The sequence below is a fragment of the Tachypleus tridentatus genome, chromosome 11, assembly GCF_004210375.1.
Source record: "Tachypleus tridentatus isolate NWPU-2018 chromosome 11, ASM421037v1, whole genome shotgun sequence".
Taxonomy (NCBI): Eukaryota; Metazoa; Arthropoda; class Merostomata; order Xiphosura; family Limulidae; genus Tachypleus; species Tachypleus tridentatus.
The window spans coordinates 89789576-89808707 of NC_134835.1; the positions used below are offsets into that span (position 1 = coordinate 89789576).

The window sequence follows — 19132 nt, forward strand, 5'->3', positions numbered from 1 at the left end:
AGGGTGAAAACACTGTTACTCTTATCATTCTAAAGCAGCAATACATGTTCACAAAACATTATTAACCTATAAACCATAGATAAAGAAAACCATTATTCTAACTTGTTTATTACATATACAGATAATACATGTAAAATAAAATTAAAAATCATTCACCCACTTCTGTATCATTATTCAGGTTCCACAAATCAAGTCTACCCATTCCATCTACACAAGCAAACAATGCTGGGTGTATAGATGACCAACTCACATCATACACATAGTCTCCATTGTCTTCAAATGAGTACAATGGCTTGCTTTCCTACAAAAACAAAGTATTACACTTCTATCAGTGACTGTGCACATGTAAAAACATACTGTCTTATAAAGAGTATTTTAAGAAGTAATATCATTGTGACTGAATAAAAATTACTAAATTAAAGACTAAATGAAAATATGTTTTATTTTGAGTCCTTCATTCAAAACACCTCAAATTTAGCACTAAAGTAATACATAGGATATTTTTTTAATTTTATAAGATTTTAGTACATGTTCACCAATAGCATTATTCTGACTAAGTTTAGTGTAACTTTGATTCACAATGCACAAAACTTCATTAAATAATTTATATTGAATTTGTTGAGAGAAAAGTCTTATGAGGCAGTTTAAATTCTGTGAATTAAGAATACATTATCACTATGTCACATACATTTGTGCATGTGTGTGTGTGTGCAATTGTTTTTTTACATCATCTCCATCAAGAACTCTTTAAATAAAAATTTGAGAGAGAATTGTATAATCTACAAAAATTTCTTTTGTTATTCATATAAAACAGATTTTACAAAATACATTAAAACTAGTCAATACTTGACTCTGACATAATTAAAGAATTAAAAGAAAAAGTACAATTGGAAAACATTAACATGGACCAAACTAACAATTAATATAAATGTCTTTAAAATTAAAACTACCTTTGTTTCTCCTTAGAGTTATCCATAAGGAAATATGATTCAGGACATAAGGAATCTTTCCACATGGGTCTCCTACAGTTTGCAGAAGCCCAACTGTGGAATGATACTAGATGTAGTAATACATCAGTAACTCTGAGCTTTCTTAACATATTCCCATAAAAACCATTAAGGTTTTGTTGCAGATTACAAGTATCATTTACACAAAGAATAACTTCATTATTATTAAGTATTTCTACTAAAAATACATGTTATTTATCTATTGTTGTTATATAACTCAATCTGTGATTAGTTTGAATGCAAGTTTGTTTTGAAATTAACTATAAAAATCCTTTTCTTCACCCTACAGCTTTTGAGTTTTATTTGCATAACCATTAGAGCCTCCTAAATGAATATCAAAAGTGTTTTAAGGTAACCATTTATATTTTATTTTTCATTTTCTCTACCATGCCACTAACTGTATATATTATCAACAACATAGAGTGTAATGAAACGTTCAAAATTAAGAAACAGTAAAATATGCCTACATTTTAATTTTTCATAAAATATCTTAAAAGATCTTTCCTTTACTTATATTAATAAGTTCAGGTCTTTTTTTTCACATATCATCAATCTTTAATTCTTTCTTTTCCTTCACTGTTTATTATTCACCTTGATCAAAGTTAACAGTGGCCTTAGGGCATGTAATAGTATCTCCGGCAGAGGTGCATAAACCTTCAGCAAAATATTCATGCACTTATATAATATTGTAAGTCTTGAAAACTGAGGCAAAGTTTAAAGTGTATTTAAAATATGTTCAGATCTATCAATTATGCATTTTAAAACATAAATAATACATAATTAACTGACGTGTAATAGTAAAATCTAAACACAGTTTAATTGTTTCTCTAACTATATTTAGTTAAACTGCAAGAGTGTTGTGGATAAAGAAGCCATCAATAGTAATAGTAGTAGTTACATGTAACTGTTAATGACAACAGAGCACTAATTTCCAATTACCTATCACTGGATTATACTGTAAAATTAGCTCTTTCTAACAAATTCAACACATGCATCAAATAAGAACAAGTGGGTCGTAAACCTCAAGGCTAAATAAAGGTGGTGGTTATGGCACTGGTCAGAGGTTGGTAAAATGTATCAATTGTTTCAACTAAATGTAGTCAAAGAACTTTGGAACATACATTCAAGTAGTGTATTAAATGTAGTTTTTTGTCTAGATAGACATCTGTGTAGACTGTAGTTCTCTCATTCAAGTTAGAGATTGTAAAAGTTCAGATATTTGAATGATCATGTGTCACGTGGCATTAAAACTGAGATACTTTTTCAAGGTTTTTTTTGAAATAAAGGAATCAAAACTTAGATAAAATAAAACTTTGAATTATAACATACTTTATAATGTTCATTTTATTGACATATATTAATAGTAAAGTTCTTTAATTTCATTTTGAAAGTAACTCAGTGACTTGTGCTGAGAAGAGTTTAAAGAGGTGCTCATGTCAAAAAGGAGAACTGAAAAGTGTTAGATCAGCACTTTCTCAAACTGATAATGGATTCACTTATAATAACTTGATGTGTGAATCTCACGGCTCACCCTGGCATTAAGTTACTAAAGGCCAGAGCTGCCATAAATAAGACAGAGTGCAGAAGCAAAAGAAAAGAAGTTCACAGACTTTCCAAAATGAATGATCATCTGATGCACCACTGGTGGTAGAAGTATGAAAATATTCTAGTTACACACATTATGGAAAATGTGCTAAATAAATAGAAAACCATTCTTCTCTCTCTCTTTCTCTCAATACAAAAGTTGAAACCTGCCTTAAAACAAGATTAATAATATTGGAGTTCAGCCTATTCATGTTGCTAACTATTATGAAGTGACCAGAGTACATACTGACTTGCTCATCAAAATTAAGAAAGAGAGCTGTGGAAAAATCATAATGAAGAATACCATTTATCTTAGTGGGCCTTAAATGGATGTATCTGGATTTAAGGTTTCATGAGTTACTGCCATAGTACAAACCTGTTTAGCTCGTTTGGTCTTTGTCCACTGGCAATACTTAAAGTAGCTAAAATTACCTTGTTGTAGTGTAACATTATGAACCATTCTACACTACCTAGATTAAACAGTCATTCCATTATAATGATGATGCACCATCATAAAGCAGTTTAACAACTGCAGATCTATACTGACGTGTGGATTTTTTTGCCAATTTGCAGAAACGTCCAATGGCTAAAAAAGACTGCTAAAGACTGAATTTTTGTGAGATTTTCCAATTTATACAGATATTTAGAATAAACAGAAAGCATTGTTTTTATCTTAGTTCACTGTAAAATAAGTGAACCTCTCTTCAAAACATGCTAATATTTAGCAGTTTAGCACATTATCCTCCCATCAATAGCTGGAACATTCCTGTAAAATTTAAACAAGGATTTTATCGCTTGTAGAGTGAAAAAAGATGGGAATTATTGCCAAAGATCATCCCACATCTAGATCAGGTAAGAACAAATAATGTATTTCAGTTGCTACAATACAACTCTAATGCTTCTTCATTTTGTAACTTTTTTTGTGATGCCATTTTGGATAGAAAGTGAAACAATTTGTAAGTAGGTCAAATGTGTGTATGGTGCTGATATCTAGTGTTAAAGTTAGGTATCATTGAGAACGAATTAACTCGTCCGTGGCACTGTGTTACCGATTGGCTTGGATGAGTTATCTTGTCTATGGCACTGAACAGGTTAAATGCAATATAAAACAAACATCTATAACATATCATAAAAAAAATACTTTAACATTTCATTCACTGGTTTTGCTTTCATGCTTTGAGTGCCTCTCACAAGCTTTTGAGTCTTTGTAATTTTTATGATACAAATCGTTAACTCTTTCTGCATAGGCTCAGTCCCTGGGATCAACTTCATAACAATTTTGTACCTGTTATAGTTTTCATGCTATTACTTTTATATTAGTAAGCATATGTTCACAAAATTTGGCAATTCATCAGAAAACGTTACAAGGCTTTCATACACAAAATATGAGATTTCTTAATTAACAAAAAAAAGTCTTAAGGTTTGTTGAGCATTGTTTTTCTCACGGCTTTTTTTTCTTATTTTCACATGTTGCCTATCCAATATGCAAACTAATTTAATTTCAAGATTAAACATACTTTTATATACAAGAAAATTTTCAAATATCACATGTGAAATCCTTATAATGTCCAGATAGTTTTATCAATGTTTCTTATAAAAAACTTTATATGTTATGTTAATTTCAAAAACAAATCAATGTAAGGATTCAGTCAATTTAACAATCCTCATAACCACCATATGAAATTAGGAAATTAATATAAATGTTTTTTTGTTCTAAAAGGACTACAGATTTAAAAAAAAACAACAAATGTTTATGCTAAACAGCTTAAATGTCATAACATTATAGATTTATTATTTTTATTATACTGACCTTTTAGCCATGTCTGGCTGACAATACAGAAGGTACAATGACATGATACCTGTACACTCATCATACCATGTACAAATTGAGCTATTTTAGCTGTATCTTAGTGGACTAGTATTTGTTAAAATATAATTACATTTCAATTATTATACATGATATATGGATAGTGATTATTACTATTTACATACAAGTTCTTAAACTTATTTTTTTTAAAACATAGCAAATAAAGAAATAAAGCAAACAATTATCTCTTCCAGTTACGACCTTTCTACTCAGTTGCTGTTTATCATAACTTGCTACGCCTTAAAAAATTTCACATGTGAAATAATTGTTTAGGTGTTATATATATATTTGAATAATTAAAAATCAAATAATTTGTTCATTGAAACCACAGAATTCCATTACAATTCATCAAATTTAATAACTGCTGTATTTCTATGTAAAAAAAATATGAAATATGGAATACACTAAAGACTCAACTTTACTACCATGAAGGTTTATTTTGAAAGAAAGAGAGGACATTATTATATTTGAAAATAGCTGAAAAACCACAAAGAGGACATTCTGATCTTTGTTATTCATGCCATAACTGTTTATTTGGGACAGTTTCCAAAAATGGAAAGAAGTAAGCAGGGGCCACACGAGCAATTTCTCAGCAAATAGTACAGATAGGAGGTTTTCATTTTACACTCTAGCTTGTAAGTATTGGTATTTCAGTTCCTAATTTGTTAAAATACAAAGTCTATAGTTTTATACATCACAAACATCTAATTTGAACAATTGCTGCATTCAATATATCATGTGAGACACAAAAGTCAACATTTAGGAGTGTTTCTTTTAGTATTTACTCTGAAACTAAGAAATTAAATAATGTATAATATGTAAATTTGGATTATAATCTACAATTTTATACTAAACTTGATGACATAAATTGATAAAATAGTAGTTTAATAAAATTTTGAATAAGTGTCAACAGACACAATGACATGGCCTTTGATATGTGATTCATCTGGAAAGGGTTAAAGCCATAAATGTTAATGCATTCAAACTGCAATTTTAGTATACTATCAAAACTTACGGAATGGATATTTAACATTACTGATGTGGTCCATGTAAATAGTTTTTCAACTTTTTTTTTTAAGTAACTTTTGTATTAATTTATTTGTGGGACCATAATGTGTTACATTCTACTAACACATAAGTCATAAGAAAATTTCAAGTAAAATACAATCCATATCACAATTAATCATACCAATTAATAATGAGTTCTCTCATATATATATTTTCTAAAGAAATAAGCGATTTCTTTAATCTTATTTCGGTCATTTTTTTATGCAAGTGTTGTAAGAGACAAAAACATGAAAATGTGATGCAATATGGCCTCACCAACAGTAAAAGGTACACAAAATGTAGGAAACTAAATGACTTTTCACTCTTAAATATTTAATTCTGAAACTTAACGTTGCATGAAAACCAAATCAAGATAAATTTAATTTGACTTTAAGTTTAACTAACTTAAACAAAAAGTATGGATATGTTATTTTGAGAAAAGCAAATTATGTTGTGAGGTTTGTAATGCATTTGGTATCACTTACAAATTAAATAAAATAAAACAAACTGTTATCAACTCAACAGCTTGAAATCAATTATCTAAAAACTTACTACTGTAAATGTAGGAGAAAAATATTTTCCAACCAAGAAAAAATATAAACATAACAGAAGGTAACCAAGTTCATTATCTAAAATACAATGTGAAACAAACCTTCAAGCTCCACAATTTAACTGTCCAATCTATGGAAGAAGTCAAAAACAGGTGAGAGAAATCGATGTTACCCTGAGCTCGATGTGTATCGATCCCTGTCACAGGACCTTGATGTGCCTCAAACATTTCCATCACCCCAGCCTTGCTTCCATGTCGACATGCTGCAATCAGCCACCAAACTCAACAAAATTAAATAATCTATTACACAAAGCCAATTAAAATTATTATTTTAATAAATTCACAGCAAGTAATACGTTTTCATTTAAATTAAATATTTTAAGTTTCATATTTTATAATACTATAAAATCAATAGTACTTTTATCGATACATGGTTCCAAAAATACTCATTTATCTGACATGAATATTTTCTATTAAACTTTGTGTTAATAATAAAATTATAATATAAAATAGTATAAGATTTTAAAGGCACAAATAAACACAGGTCACTTCATAACATCAAGACACAAAATACCAACTATATGTAGAAAATGTGTGTGTGTGTACAGTGTGCAGCTGGCATCCTGTCTATGATGGCATAGAAGGTGTCTCCTGGCATCCAGAACATATCCATGAAATACTGTTAGAGAAAGTATTTATCTTTAACCATATAGCACAAGTACTTAATTAGAGAGTAATAATAATGTAAAATTACATGGCTAATTAGAGAACACAAACACATCTTTGATAGGGCATGTTGTAAAACTGTGGGCAGCTAATGGGAGTGAGCAGGTGGGGTGTGGCGTGCGGCTGGCATCTGGATCTCGATCGGGCTGAGACGATCATTAGCCGTATGCAGAGCGTACACCATGGTCAACGGCTCGATGATCATACGTTTAAGGTGTTTGAGATAAGAATCTCTCACTCGAACAAAGCAAACCCGCGGCCTGGATATTGAATGGTCATAGTAGCACCAAAACAAAATGTCTAAATTGCAGCTGACCTTCACAGAAAGGGTGGTTTCTTCATAAGATCACATTATTCATACAGGCCAAACTGTGATTGTGATATTGTTCTTATTATCATAAGTGTGACAAACACCTGTTACAATAATGTAACTACTACATTACATTAAATTAGGCACTTCTAAATAGCCCAATGACAATTTCAAAATTCATTTTAGAATTGCTTAGAAATAGTATTTGGTCAGTTAACATGTCAGGTTATTATCTAAACATAAGTATAACATTAATTGGATTGTAAGTCACAATTTTAACTGTATGAAATCAGTAGAATTTTGGATGAGTGATACACAATGCAAAATGATCTCACAGAGGACACAACACCGGCTAAATGCTTCATAGTTTTGACCTATATACAATACACATATATGCATTCTATGTTTTACTTTTCAATAAAAGATAAACGAAATTAATGGGTAAATACCTGTGAAACCTTTGGTTTATCAAGTAAAATCCCTGATGATCTGTTGTAACTTGAAATCAACGTGGTTGTCTACTCTTTGTCAAAGCTCAAGATAGAATGGCATTACACAGGGAGTGGCAATACAGCACGAGTGCATTCAGTACGTTGCTATGGGACGCATGACACATACTTCTGTCTTAATGAAGACGTTGAGTTCTACAGATCTATGTCTCTTTGATGTTAATTGTTAAGCAACAATGACGATTGTGTTTTTCATATTTTATGAATACATGTAGGTAACAATATTGGGAGGCTGAGGGGGGTTTGGTTCATTTGGGGGGCTCAAGCCCCCCTTGGCACTGCCACTGTTTTATTAACACAATATACACTTCATACATGTATAAATAATACTCATACTCTGCTAAAAATGCACAGTTCAAGAAACTTTTAATACCTGTATATACAGAACCCTCCTCACTTCCCACAACAAAATTATTAAACTCTCCATAAGGAAAAGACAGAGAAGTCACTGCTACTGCCCGTGATTGTTTCTGGTGTGTTAATTCCATAGTATCCTGTGAAAAAACACATTTCAATCTGAAAATATTTCAAGGTAAGTTAACACCTGTCACACTGACATATTAAGTAACAATTTGTAACAGGGGTAAAGTAACTAAAATAAAACTAGAAATGCAATTACAGAAAGGATACCAAATGAAAGTACAAATTATAAGGAATTTATAGCTTTTTTTTAGCAAAATTTTAAGTATAGATTAAAATATGTTTACACAAAAATGATGTATCAATGAACATTAGCTATACATTATGAATATCATATAACTGGCACTAAAATTGCAAACAGCCTCCTCTAAAATGCATTTACAAAATACTGTATGAAGCTAAAATATCAGGTATTTTACTGGGTTTTTATACTAATCTTTCACAAGAAGAAAACATTAAACTGTTTTTGTGAAGCACACAAGGACGGTAATAACATCTGTCTCTGGGTAGAATGAAGTGGAAGTTTTAATTGTACTTCAATTGTATTTTCTTTAACTTGTTATTGGATAATCATTTTTTTGGCATCTCTGCTGTCTTTTACGTTAAGCAGTATTTGGTCTGTAAGATAAGATAACAGAGTATATTTTCTTTTAGTTTTGAAATACTCAAGGTGAGTATCCAACTTGTTTATCAACAGAATTAAAGGATTCAAACTATGATATGATTTTAGTCTGGACAAATTTCTCATCAAAGAAGTATCTATTCTGAAAATATCTTTGATGTTATTTAAGGTTTTGGATTCCTTCATAATATATTTCACTTTCTTTTTCATTGTCACTATCTTTAATTATGGCCAAAATTTTATTGTCAATAAAATACATATTGTCATTTTCATCATGTACAACTTCATAATTGATATTCACAATATTCAGATTGTAATTTGGCTGTAGTCATCTTCTTATACTATTTATTGAAGTATTATTAACTGCCTATACAATTTTACATAATTTATGCATGAATGTATTTTATAACTTGTTAAGATGTAGATATATGAACAGCAAGCCAACACAAGAAACATCAAGAACTCGCAGTGTTTCAGAAGAGAGGTGAATATCTATCAGAATTATCTTATAGAGTTAACAAAAAATTAACCTTTTATTATATATAAGTAAATGCACTATATACTGAAGGGCTATAAAATTTTAGAATATATAACTGTTAATGAAGACAAAAATGGAAAATATTAATAAGATAAAAAATAATTTAATAAAAGTTGATTTTCTGGAAACAAGTTCTACATTTAATTTCTACTATGTAAATGTTTCACCTCATACTCAAAATTTCTTCAAATAACTTAATCCAACAAGCATTTAACAAATAGCTAAAACAGTAGAAGATTGAAATAAACTGAAAAATCTGACAATTTTAAACTGCTCTTGAGATATTTTAAATGTTATATAACATATGCTTTTTTGGAAATATACTAAAATATGTAAATGTTATTTCATTATGTTAAATGAACATTCATAGATATAGTCCTTCAGAAAATTTTAATTTTTTCATCAGAAATAAACCAAAACAAATGTACAACATTTCACTGATTTAATAAAAAAATTACTTGGTAATAAAATTAATGTTTTTCATCACAAATAAACTAAAACTAAGTGTTTAACTAAGTGTTAAATATTTCATCAACTTAATGTATTGAAGTATGTAAAATAACATGAAGAGTTAAAAAGTTTCTTCAGAAATAAATACAGAAACAATTAAACATTTCATTGATTTAAAGTATGATATATGATATGAAAAATCAACGTTTTTCGTCAGAAATAAACTAAAAACAAATAAACAAAAAAAATATTTCACTTATTTAACGCATTATCAAATGTTTGAATATGCAAGTCAAAACTACTTAGGATATGACAATAACAAAATTCAAATACATCCAAGAAAAAAGAAGCATTATACAAACAAAATTATCAATTTCTAACAAACCTGAGGAGTTGAAAGCATGTCTAAGCTCCAAGAGCAGAATTTACCATCAGTAGAAATACTAATTAGGTTGTGTGCGTTCTGGGTTCCCACTACATGCACACAGTACACAGGATGCTGTAAAAATATTGAAAATTCTAATAGAATATTTGTGTACATATATATACATATTAGAATGTCAATCTGCACTTTCTCCACTATCAGTTTTAACTGTAAATCTAAAAAATTGTGATTAAATCACAGCTAAGGTGCAATTTTGTTATTACTTTTAGCTTTCAAAAATAAAAATAACACAGTATTCAGAAAAGTGAACAAAAGTATTAAAAGTAAAACTGAAACATATACATTGTGAAATAATCTTAAATTCATATTTATTTTTTCATTTAGTTAAACTGCTAGAGCTTCTAGCAAATGGATGATGATACCTGACATTATCCCTAAGCTGCACATCACACCATATGGTGCAAATGTAAGATGACAAGCAATTGTGGAACATGCCACATGGTGCAATTGTAAACTAATAAGCAATTGCAGGACGTGATATACAGTGAGCTTTAATTTTTTTCGAGCAACAATCTGAAGAATGCACTTAAATGATTACTAAAATTTTACTGGTTGATAATTTATTCCCATTGATATGATTGGCTCAAAACATACTGAATTACCTTTTAAAAAATTACATGCAATTTTCTTTCATGTATTACACTTAAATATTACATAATACAAATGAAATATAAGAAAATAAAAAAGTATAAACTTCAGAGAAAAATTTTTGCACTGCAATGTCATTTTCAATGAAAAAACTACAGCTAAGATGTTAAGAGAAAAAAATTTACGACTTTGAGGTTTACTATGAAGTTTAGAAAAGTACAAGCTAGGATTTAATTTGAACAACTTTTGTAAAAAAATTTTTAATTACACTAAAAATTCAGAAATTAAAAACAACTGAATTACTTATTTGGCAATAAATCCTAGAAATAAATGTCTACAGTTTCAAAGCTTTGTGAGTGGCTCAACTAAAATTCCTACATTAAAGAAAAACTTGAAGGGTACAATTTCAGGTAATACTCAGGGATGTTATGACATTCAAGTGTATATTGTGCAGATACTGTATAAGATAAGTAAGTTGACTTTAGTAAGACATCACCATCACATATACTAACAGTAAAAAAAAAGTTCCATTACTCTGATATTCAATTGAGCAAAAATAAATATAAATACTTCAAATGATATTTTATTTAAAAAAGACAATCAAGATCAGCTATGTTTCAATAAAACCTTAGTATGTATATATAATGATTAAAGTTTATGTTCCAGTTAACCACTATGGTCATATTTTGATTATAAACACTAAAGAAATAAAAATATTTAGTAAGTGAATAATATTGATTCATCCAGTCTAACTGAATAACAAAGAAATTTTAACATCACAAGATTTTTTTTTTTAATAAAAGGAGAAAATTGTGTGGCAAAATACACCAAAGAATGTAAGAAAGTGATTAAATCTTATAAAATAAAAGGCATAAGGTTGATCAGAAAAATGGCATAATTGTTTGTTTTTTTGGTTTTTTTCAGAAATTGCTAAAATTTTGAAAATTAGTACTGAAATAAAACTAAAAAAAGGCTTTACTTAAATGAGCATGTTTTGAAAGACTTAATACACAACAAACATGTATTAAAACCATCTTATCAAAATATACTTGCAATTAACAACACGTTTTAAAGAATAACCAATAAGGGATATAAAAATATCTTGAAGATGATCAAAGAAAGTCGAAACATTGATCTCTGCTTTATTAGTAAAAGTGTTAATACCTATACCAGCTGTCCTAAAATACATTTTTACTTCAAGTGGGTTTCTCATCATCAAAAAAAAACATGTTCCAGTTATAAACAAATTAAAGCAGGAGGAAAGAAATGGAACAGAAGAAGATGCAACAACTACAGCAGAAAATGAATTAAAAAAAAAACACATCTAAAGCAAGTGATACATTACTGTATGTGCTGAGGCAGAGAGCGGACTTCTCTGAACAGGTGTTCTCTTGTTACTTCTGTTATCCCATAGTACTACTTGGCCAGAATACGTTCCTCCAAGTATTAAATTAGGATGAAACTTTGCAAAACAGGCTGCCATCACTGGAGACTATATGATCAAATAACAGAATATCAGAGATACCTGATAAATTATTTATTATACTAAGTTTTCAAACAAAACTAATTAAAGTTGTATTAAGTAATTTACACCTAAAAAAACAGAAAAATGGTCTTTCTTGCTTATTTATGACTAATAAATGTAAACTATTTCATTATAACTTTGTTGACTACTGAACTTGAATTCAATAAAAAAAACTTTATTCAAACAGAATTGTCTGAACAAAACTTATGGAACTGAATATGGTTAGATACTTAGTCATAAAATGTAAAAACTCCATAGTAGGATAATATTTGCTTTCAATTGTCTGTATTGCATTTTTCTTCAAGTAAAGTTACTTGCATGAATTTCCAAACCCACTTTAATACTCAAACTTCTTTGACAAATGATTGTTCACTTAACCCTTTTGCAATGGGTCACAGTTCAAAGGCCATGTCATCACATTTGTTGGCATGCATTCAAATTTTTATTAAACTATTATTTTATGAGTTTATGTCAATAAGTTTGAAATCAAATTATAGAGTATAATTCAAAATTTATTATTATATACGAGATTTCTCAATTTAAAAGTGCATATTAAAAGAACACATCTAAATAAAGATTTTAGTGAGTCACGTGATGTGTTGGATGCAGCACTATTTAAAATCAGATGTTTATGATGTCAAAATAATAAGTCTGTAGTTTTGTATAAATTGGGAACTCAAATTACTAATATTATCAAACTAGAATATAAAATAAGAACCTCATATTTTTTTATTTTGCTAAGATATGGCTTATGTACTGAATCAAACACAGTGGTCCTATTCACCTCTTTCCATTTTTGGAAATGGTCCCTTACATACACTTACTTCAATATATAACACGTGAATAACCAATCAACAGCTTATAATGTTCCCAAAGTGGTTTTATCAGCCATTTTAATTTTTGAAAAGAATACCACATTCTTTCAATCCAAGATTTCAAGAAGGTAGGTTGTGTCTTTTTGTCTGCTTAATGTTTAATTTTTTTTTTAATGTAAATACATCTTAGTTACTAAGGATAATAAATTATAGTAGAATTCTATGGTATCAATGTAGTTATTTATAATTTTCTGGTTATTCAACTATATAAATATAAAACCTAAAATAATTTTGTTTGATATTCTCCATGTGCAAAATTTTAAAAAGCTTAGCAACCTATGACCAGCAGCAACTCAATACAAAGGTTGTAGCAAGAAGAGATAATTGTTTGCTTTACTTTTTGATTTATTGTTCTATATTTTAAGAAAAATAAGTTTAAGAATGTATTTCTAACTATTAATCATCTACACACACACACACACACACACACACACACACACACACACATAGATAGATATATACATTTAGTATAATAATTGAAATATGACTGTGTATTACAAAACACTAGTTTACTAAAATACAACCCAGACAGGGCAAACTAAGCGTTAGTTTTGTATTACTGGATATGTAACAAGAGTGCACATGCACCACACCAATGCAAGTTATGTAATGTCAGCTGGACATGACTGACAGGTCAATAAAAAAAAAAAGTAAATATATAGCATTATGAGACTTAAACTAAACATTTGTAGTTTTGTGTTATAACATGTAGTTATTCTAGCAGAAAAAAACAAAAAAAATTATATTTATTTCCTAATTTTCTTATGATGGTTACAATGTTGGTCAAGTGACAGACCTCATATAGTTAGAATATAGAAAATAACAATATATAGTCTTACTAAAAAGAAACTTTTTAAGTGTGTTTAGGAGACTTTAGAGATAACACAATAATATTTGTGGTTTTTGGGACAAAGAATAATGTTTTTAATCATAACATAAGTTCAATTCCTACTCGAACTGGTAACAAAACATACTCTATTTTCACAAAGAAATCTTTAGTAAAAATATTTCATTAAAACATGATTTTTTTGTGTATAAAATATTTGTAATCTTTACTAAAGGTTTAACAAATTTTGTGATGGGTACACATGCTGTATCAAAAGTTATAGTGCAAGTACTTAACATGTGCAAATGTGTAGATGAACTTGTGTACATTATACTAAGCCCGTAGCAAAAAGATTAATACATTTACACTCAAACTGAAACTCTCGGCAGAATAACGTGTAACATAATTTCAATACTTCTTTGTTGTGTTTATCTGAATGTACACTTGGCTAACCAAACTTACAAGTTTTACTAAGTATATGTACTGCAAACATTTCAGACGAAAGTAGTTTCAACCTTCAGTCTGACAAATATTTTCAACAACAGTGATACGTTTTCTAAAGTAACGTTCTAACATACTACTATTTAAAACAAGAAACATAATTTCATTCCTACAACTTTCTTAGATCAATCATGTATTGACTAATTGTATTTCTATTGTATTATAATTCCATAATAAAAAACGTGTGTATGTGTGAAAACCAAACTAGATATATCAGCAGCATATATTCTACATAACACATAAAACATTCATTTTTCCATGGCATCATTACAAAAATATTTTCAACTTTTTGGCATTATTTCCCAGTCCACAACAGGTTGTACTGATCTCAGTCATAAGCATTTTTAAAGTATATTACATATAATAACACAGGTTTAAAAATATTGCAGGTTCAGAATGCCTTTTAGTTTCACTGTTTATCACATGCTAATAAGTTTAGGATACTTGCTCTATTAACTTTTAATTATAAAGCAATAAGAAGAATATATTGAAATCATCCATAACACAACTTGAAGAAAAAAAAACTGAAACCATTTACAATTTTCAGAAAAAAATTAAATTCAAAACTGGCTTGCAAACAAAAGCAAATATAATGTTTCATTACTTTACCTTGGCAGTATCAAGTATAGATAATAATGCAATCAAAACAAGTGTATCTTACAAAATATGCTAGTTCCAAAATAGCCCAATATTTTATTTGAATTCATACATTCTTTCAAAATACTTCCATAATATGAAAAATATTTCATTCACGTTCATCCCTATGTTCTCAGCAAAAGCTTTCAAGCATCACTAAAAGTTGTATTAAAGTATTACCCAGGAATTACCACACATATATTCAGTTTTATTTGTTATACTGTTGTTTAATTCTCCATTTATTTTTAAAATCAAAAGTAACATTTTCCTAGATTGAAAATTAATTACAATTAATACTTACTTCTGCTGACACATAGCTATTCCTAGACCTTCACTTTGCCCATCCAAGCATTGGTCTTGCTTGATCCAGTCTTTTATACCCCACGTAAATGCCCCCTTGGTGATTTTTTGTCTTTGTGCCACGAAAATAATCCTTGAGGGAAAGGTGGTACATGATACATGAGGCTGAAAGTTTGTACAGATGTCGAGACAAAACATGTAATATCACCCTAATATTCCAGTTAAATAACTGAAGAGGCCATTTGGAAAAGGATTCTTAAATGACTGAAAAAGGTTGGATAGCACTGAAGAGTCAAAAACCTTCCAATGTTCAAAATAACAAAAAAGTAGTTGATAAATCTTGCTTTACATTAAATGACAGGAGACAAAGTAAGGTCTGAATAAAACAATGAGATAAGGTGGGTACATTTGGGTAAAGCAGGTTCAAAACTCCTCATAAGGCACACACATGGGAACTTTAAAAGTTAAACCCTGACGAGTTTTGGAAAATTTGGGTGTAGAATGTTGCATCAGGGTTCTCTTAACAAAGATAGTCAAAGAGGGACCCTTTTGAAGATACTGTAGAAAAGGAAACCATGATTAGGCTACCTAATCCATAACTACCAATAGATTTCAAGTGGGGGATGAAATCATGGTCAGAACTCTGAATACCAGATGAACTGAGGAAAGGTATAGAAGTGCAATCTCATCCAACCTGGACTGAATGAATTTATCACCAAAGCTGGAGGATAAGGAACCTAAAAAGCCTGTAGTTGAGTTTTTTTAAAGATTAACAAATGTGTCAATCAATAGAGAGAACTGAGAACAAATCCAACTAAACCTTTGCAATGGAAAATTCATTTAGTTATGAGAAATCAACTGGACTGAGACAGGTGATATACCATGAAATTCATCACCCCTGGGATAATGTCAGGCCAAGAGGCTGAGAGGTTATTTCTCTACAGGGCTCACTCTCATCATAAGTTCAAAAACAAAAGTCCCTTGAATGCATGCTCTCGTGACAGGAAATTTAAGAGACCACTGTTGGAATCAATGGAAAGAATCATGACAACACTTCCCTGCAATAGATCTAGACCTTGAACCATAGCCTAATGTTCAAGAAAGAATTTCTGTTCATGAACAGATGCATCCTATCCCTTAATGTGATAAACTCGGGACAGAGAGGTGGTATACGTAAACTGATGGTTAAGTTAAACTGATTCAATCACCACTCAAGAACTAAGATGTAGCTCCTGCTAAATAAGACTATATGATCCAGTGGATTGGAATGGCTGATTCATTGGTCACACAGTGACCACTGAAAAGACTGTATGTGTACTTGTCTCGAAGGAACCAGAGAATAAAGGGATACCAACAATTCCAAAAGAAATAGAACCAACTATGTAAGTAACAGCCTGACTGCCATTCATAGCCTGGAACTAGATGAAAGTTCGTTAAGCCCAGCTTAAAACATATCAAAAAACTTGCACAACCTGCTGAAAACATATGGTGGGCCATAGGTTAGATCTCTGAATAGCAGAACTTGACCCTTGTGCATGGAACATAGATAGTGGCTGGATAAATTCACTAGAAATGCATCAGCAACATTGAAATTGATCATCCACAGACATGGTGAAGGATGACAACACAGGAAAAAAAAAGGACTCTGTTGTGAACCTAGGAAAACTGAAGAAATGGTTTAGATGAGAAAGAATGCTGATTCTCCACTAATCTCCAGTTATCTTGAGCACAACAAATAAACAGGAATAAACTCCTAGAAAAACATGACTCTCACTACTACCCTTGTGACCAATCACTCTGTGATTACTTTGGAACAAAAATTCACATTTCACTAATCAGATGGAGGTGGAAATACTACAGGTTGGAAGTATAATAGAGGTGAAGAAGTGAACAGAAAGACCAACCTCAATGCCAGAGTGCAAAGTACCAATAGATCTACAGTGAAGGAATATCACGTGTCCATCATTTGTAACTACAGTCCTACAAACCCCACTTATCGAGGATAGACACCATTGGCAATAATCTGGCCAAGTAGAAGAGCCTTAAAACTAAGAACTGAATCTATTCCGAGTAATAATAAAGTAAAGAACAGAAACTGGGGATTGGAACACATGAGGTGTGGTTGCTCGCTGACTACTAGAAAATCTAAAGGTCAACTACAACAAGGAAAATACACACAGGTGACATAATTTCACAACTGCAATACTTCTGGGACGTCCACAAACATTAAGGAATGAAGAAAAGGTGCCTCATGTAACTCAGGGAGAATTATAGCAGTTAGAATAATTCCTTCCAACAAGGAATTACTACTCAATAAATCACAACAACATTCAAGCCAGGAAGCCAAAGATACAACAAAAGCTGAAAACTTGATCAAGGTAGGAGTCAGAAGAAGACCTCATTTGTCCTCAAATTGATTTGGGTATCCTCACTAACTTCCAAAAAAATATCTCCAAGTGATCACAAAATTGTCTGGAACCCCACATATCCAAAAGCATATCTAATCTGCAGAATTGGAACATATATCCATCATGCCATTGTAAGCTAAAGCATATAAATAGACAAACAAGGATACAAGGTATATCTATCCTGTCACATAGTGAAGTAGTAAATCTCTCACCATAATATCAGGTGAAAGAGGAAACACTAAGTAGTCCCCCCCTAGTCATTCCACCATCAAGGAAGGAGTAAACTCAAAGATAAACCCAAGTGACTATTTGAAGAGAAGGAGTAGGATGTGGTTGATCCAAATTTTGGCCTTGTAAGTAGCAGATGTAGTAAAGAAATGTGTTTGAAAATCCAAGGCCAAATCCCACCAAGAATGTCTTGAATCATCAAAAAAAGCAGCCTCAGAACCCCTAGGAGAAATACTTCCAAGCCAAATATATGCCTTCATCTCTCATAACTGATCAAATCACAAGTTGCTTCAAATGAAATGACCCTCTTACACTCCAACTGTATAGATATGCCAGATAACAGAACAAGAACAGAAGTCTGATGAGCCTCCACACTGACAACAGTAACACAGGAATTAATGCCCCAAAACAGCATTTTTTATCTTACTTTGGAAATGAAAATTGCATAAAACTGCACAAGGCTATACTAAAATAGCAATTCAGAACCTAAAAAAGCACAACTCTTTGTTGGAGAAAATTGTGACCAAATGCTTTGTGAAGAAAAAGTGGTTACATTACCCAAGTGAGGTGCTTATATACAGTAACAGTGCAGATAGCCCTCATGTAGCTTTGTGCAAAATTCAAAACAAACCAAATATACAGTACCAGGATAGAGATTGCACTGATGTAGATGGAGAGCATCAAAGGCCAAAATATTGCCAAAGGCATTTATGTGGGGTATAAAAGACTGGAACAACTGAGACTAATGCTTCAATGGACAAGGTGAAATTCAAGGAATAGTTACATGTCAGTAGATGGTAGGTACTTTTTGGAATAATTATTTCACAAATATTTTAAATGTAACCAATTATTTGAAAAAAAGATTTTAAAACTGTACTTTATTATTTTCTTGTTCATATAAAAAAAATATTTCAAATGAAAATGTCAAGGAAAGAATCATGTTCTTTGATAAATAAAGCAATATTCTATACATTTTTCTTTTCAAAACTAGTGTTAGAAGGAGATCAGCAATTTAAAATAAATTATAGAAACAAACAAAGAAGTAATTGTGAACCTCATGTGAATTTTATGTAAGATAAGTAATAACCATAGAAATCAAGATTTGAATAATTTAGACCTTCAGTTTGTTCAAATGAAGAAAATAAAAGTATTAGTTAAAATCAATGCAAT

At 30.3% G+C, this 19132-nt stretch overlaps 1 protein-coding gene across 22 annotated transcripts in view; it reads right to left on the reverse strand.

Moving 5' to 3' along the window:
- The window catches only part of LOC143232734 (cytoplasmic dynein 1 intermediate chain 1-like), a 65154-nt gene that overhangs the window by 2827 nt on the left and 43195 nt on the right, over window positions 1–19132 (reverse strand). For all 22 annotated transcript variants that reach the window (XM_076468491.1, XM_076468513.1, XM_076468509.1 and 19 more), the window contains 5 exons: window positions 12009–12155; window positions 10016–10129; window positions 7974–8094; window positions 6158–6318; window positions 161–301 (listed from right to left, as the gene is read on the reverse strand). In XM_076468491.1, coding sequence (XP_076324606.1) covers window positions 161–301; window positions 6158–6318; window positions 7974–8094; window positions 10016–10129; window positions 12009–12155 — 684 coding nt within the window. The remainder of the gene's footprint in view (window positions 1–160; window positions 302–6157; window positions 6319–7973; window positions 8095–10015; window positions 10130–12008; window positions 12156–19132) is intronic.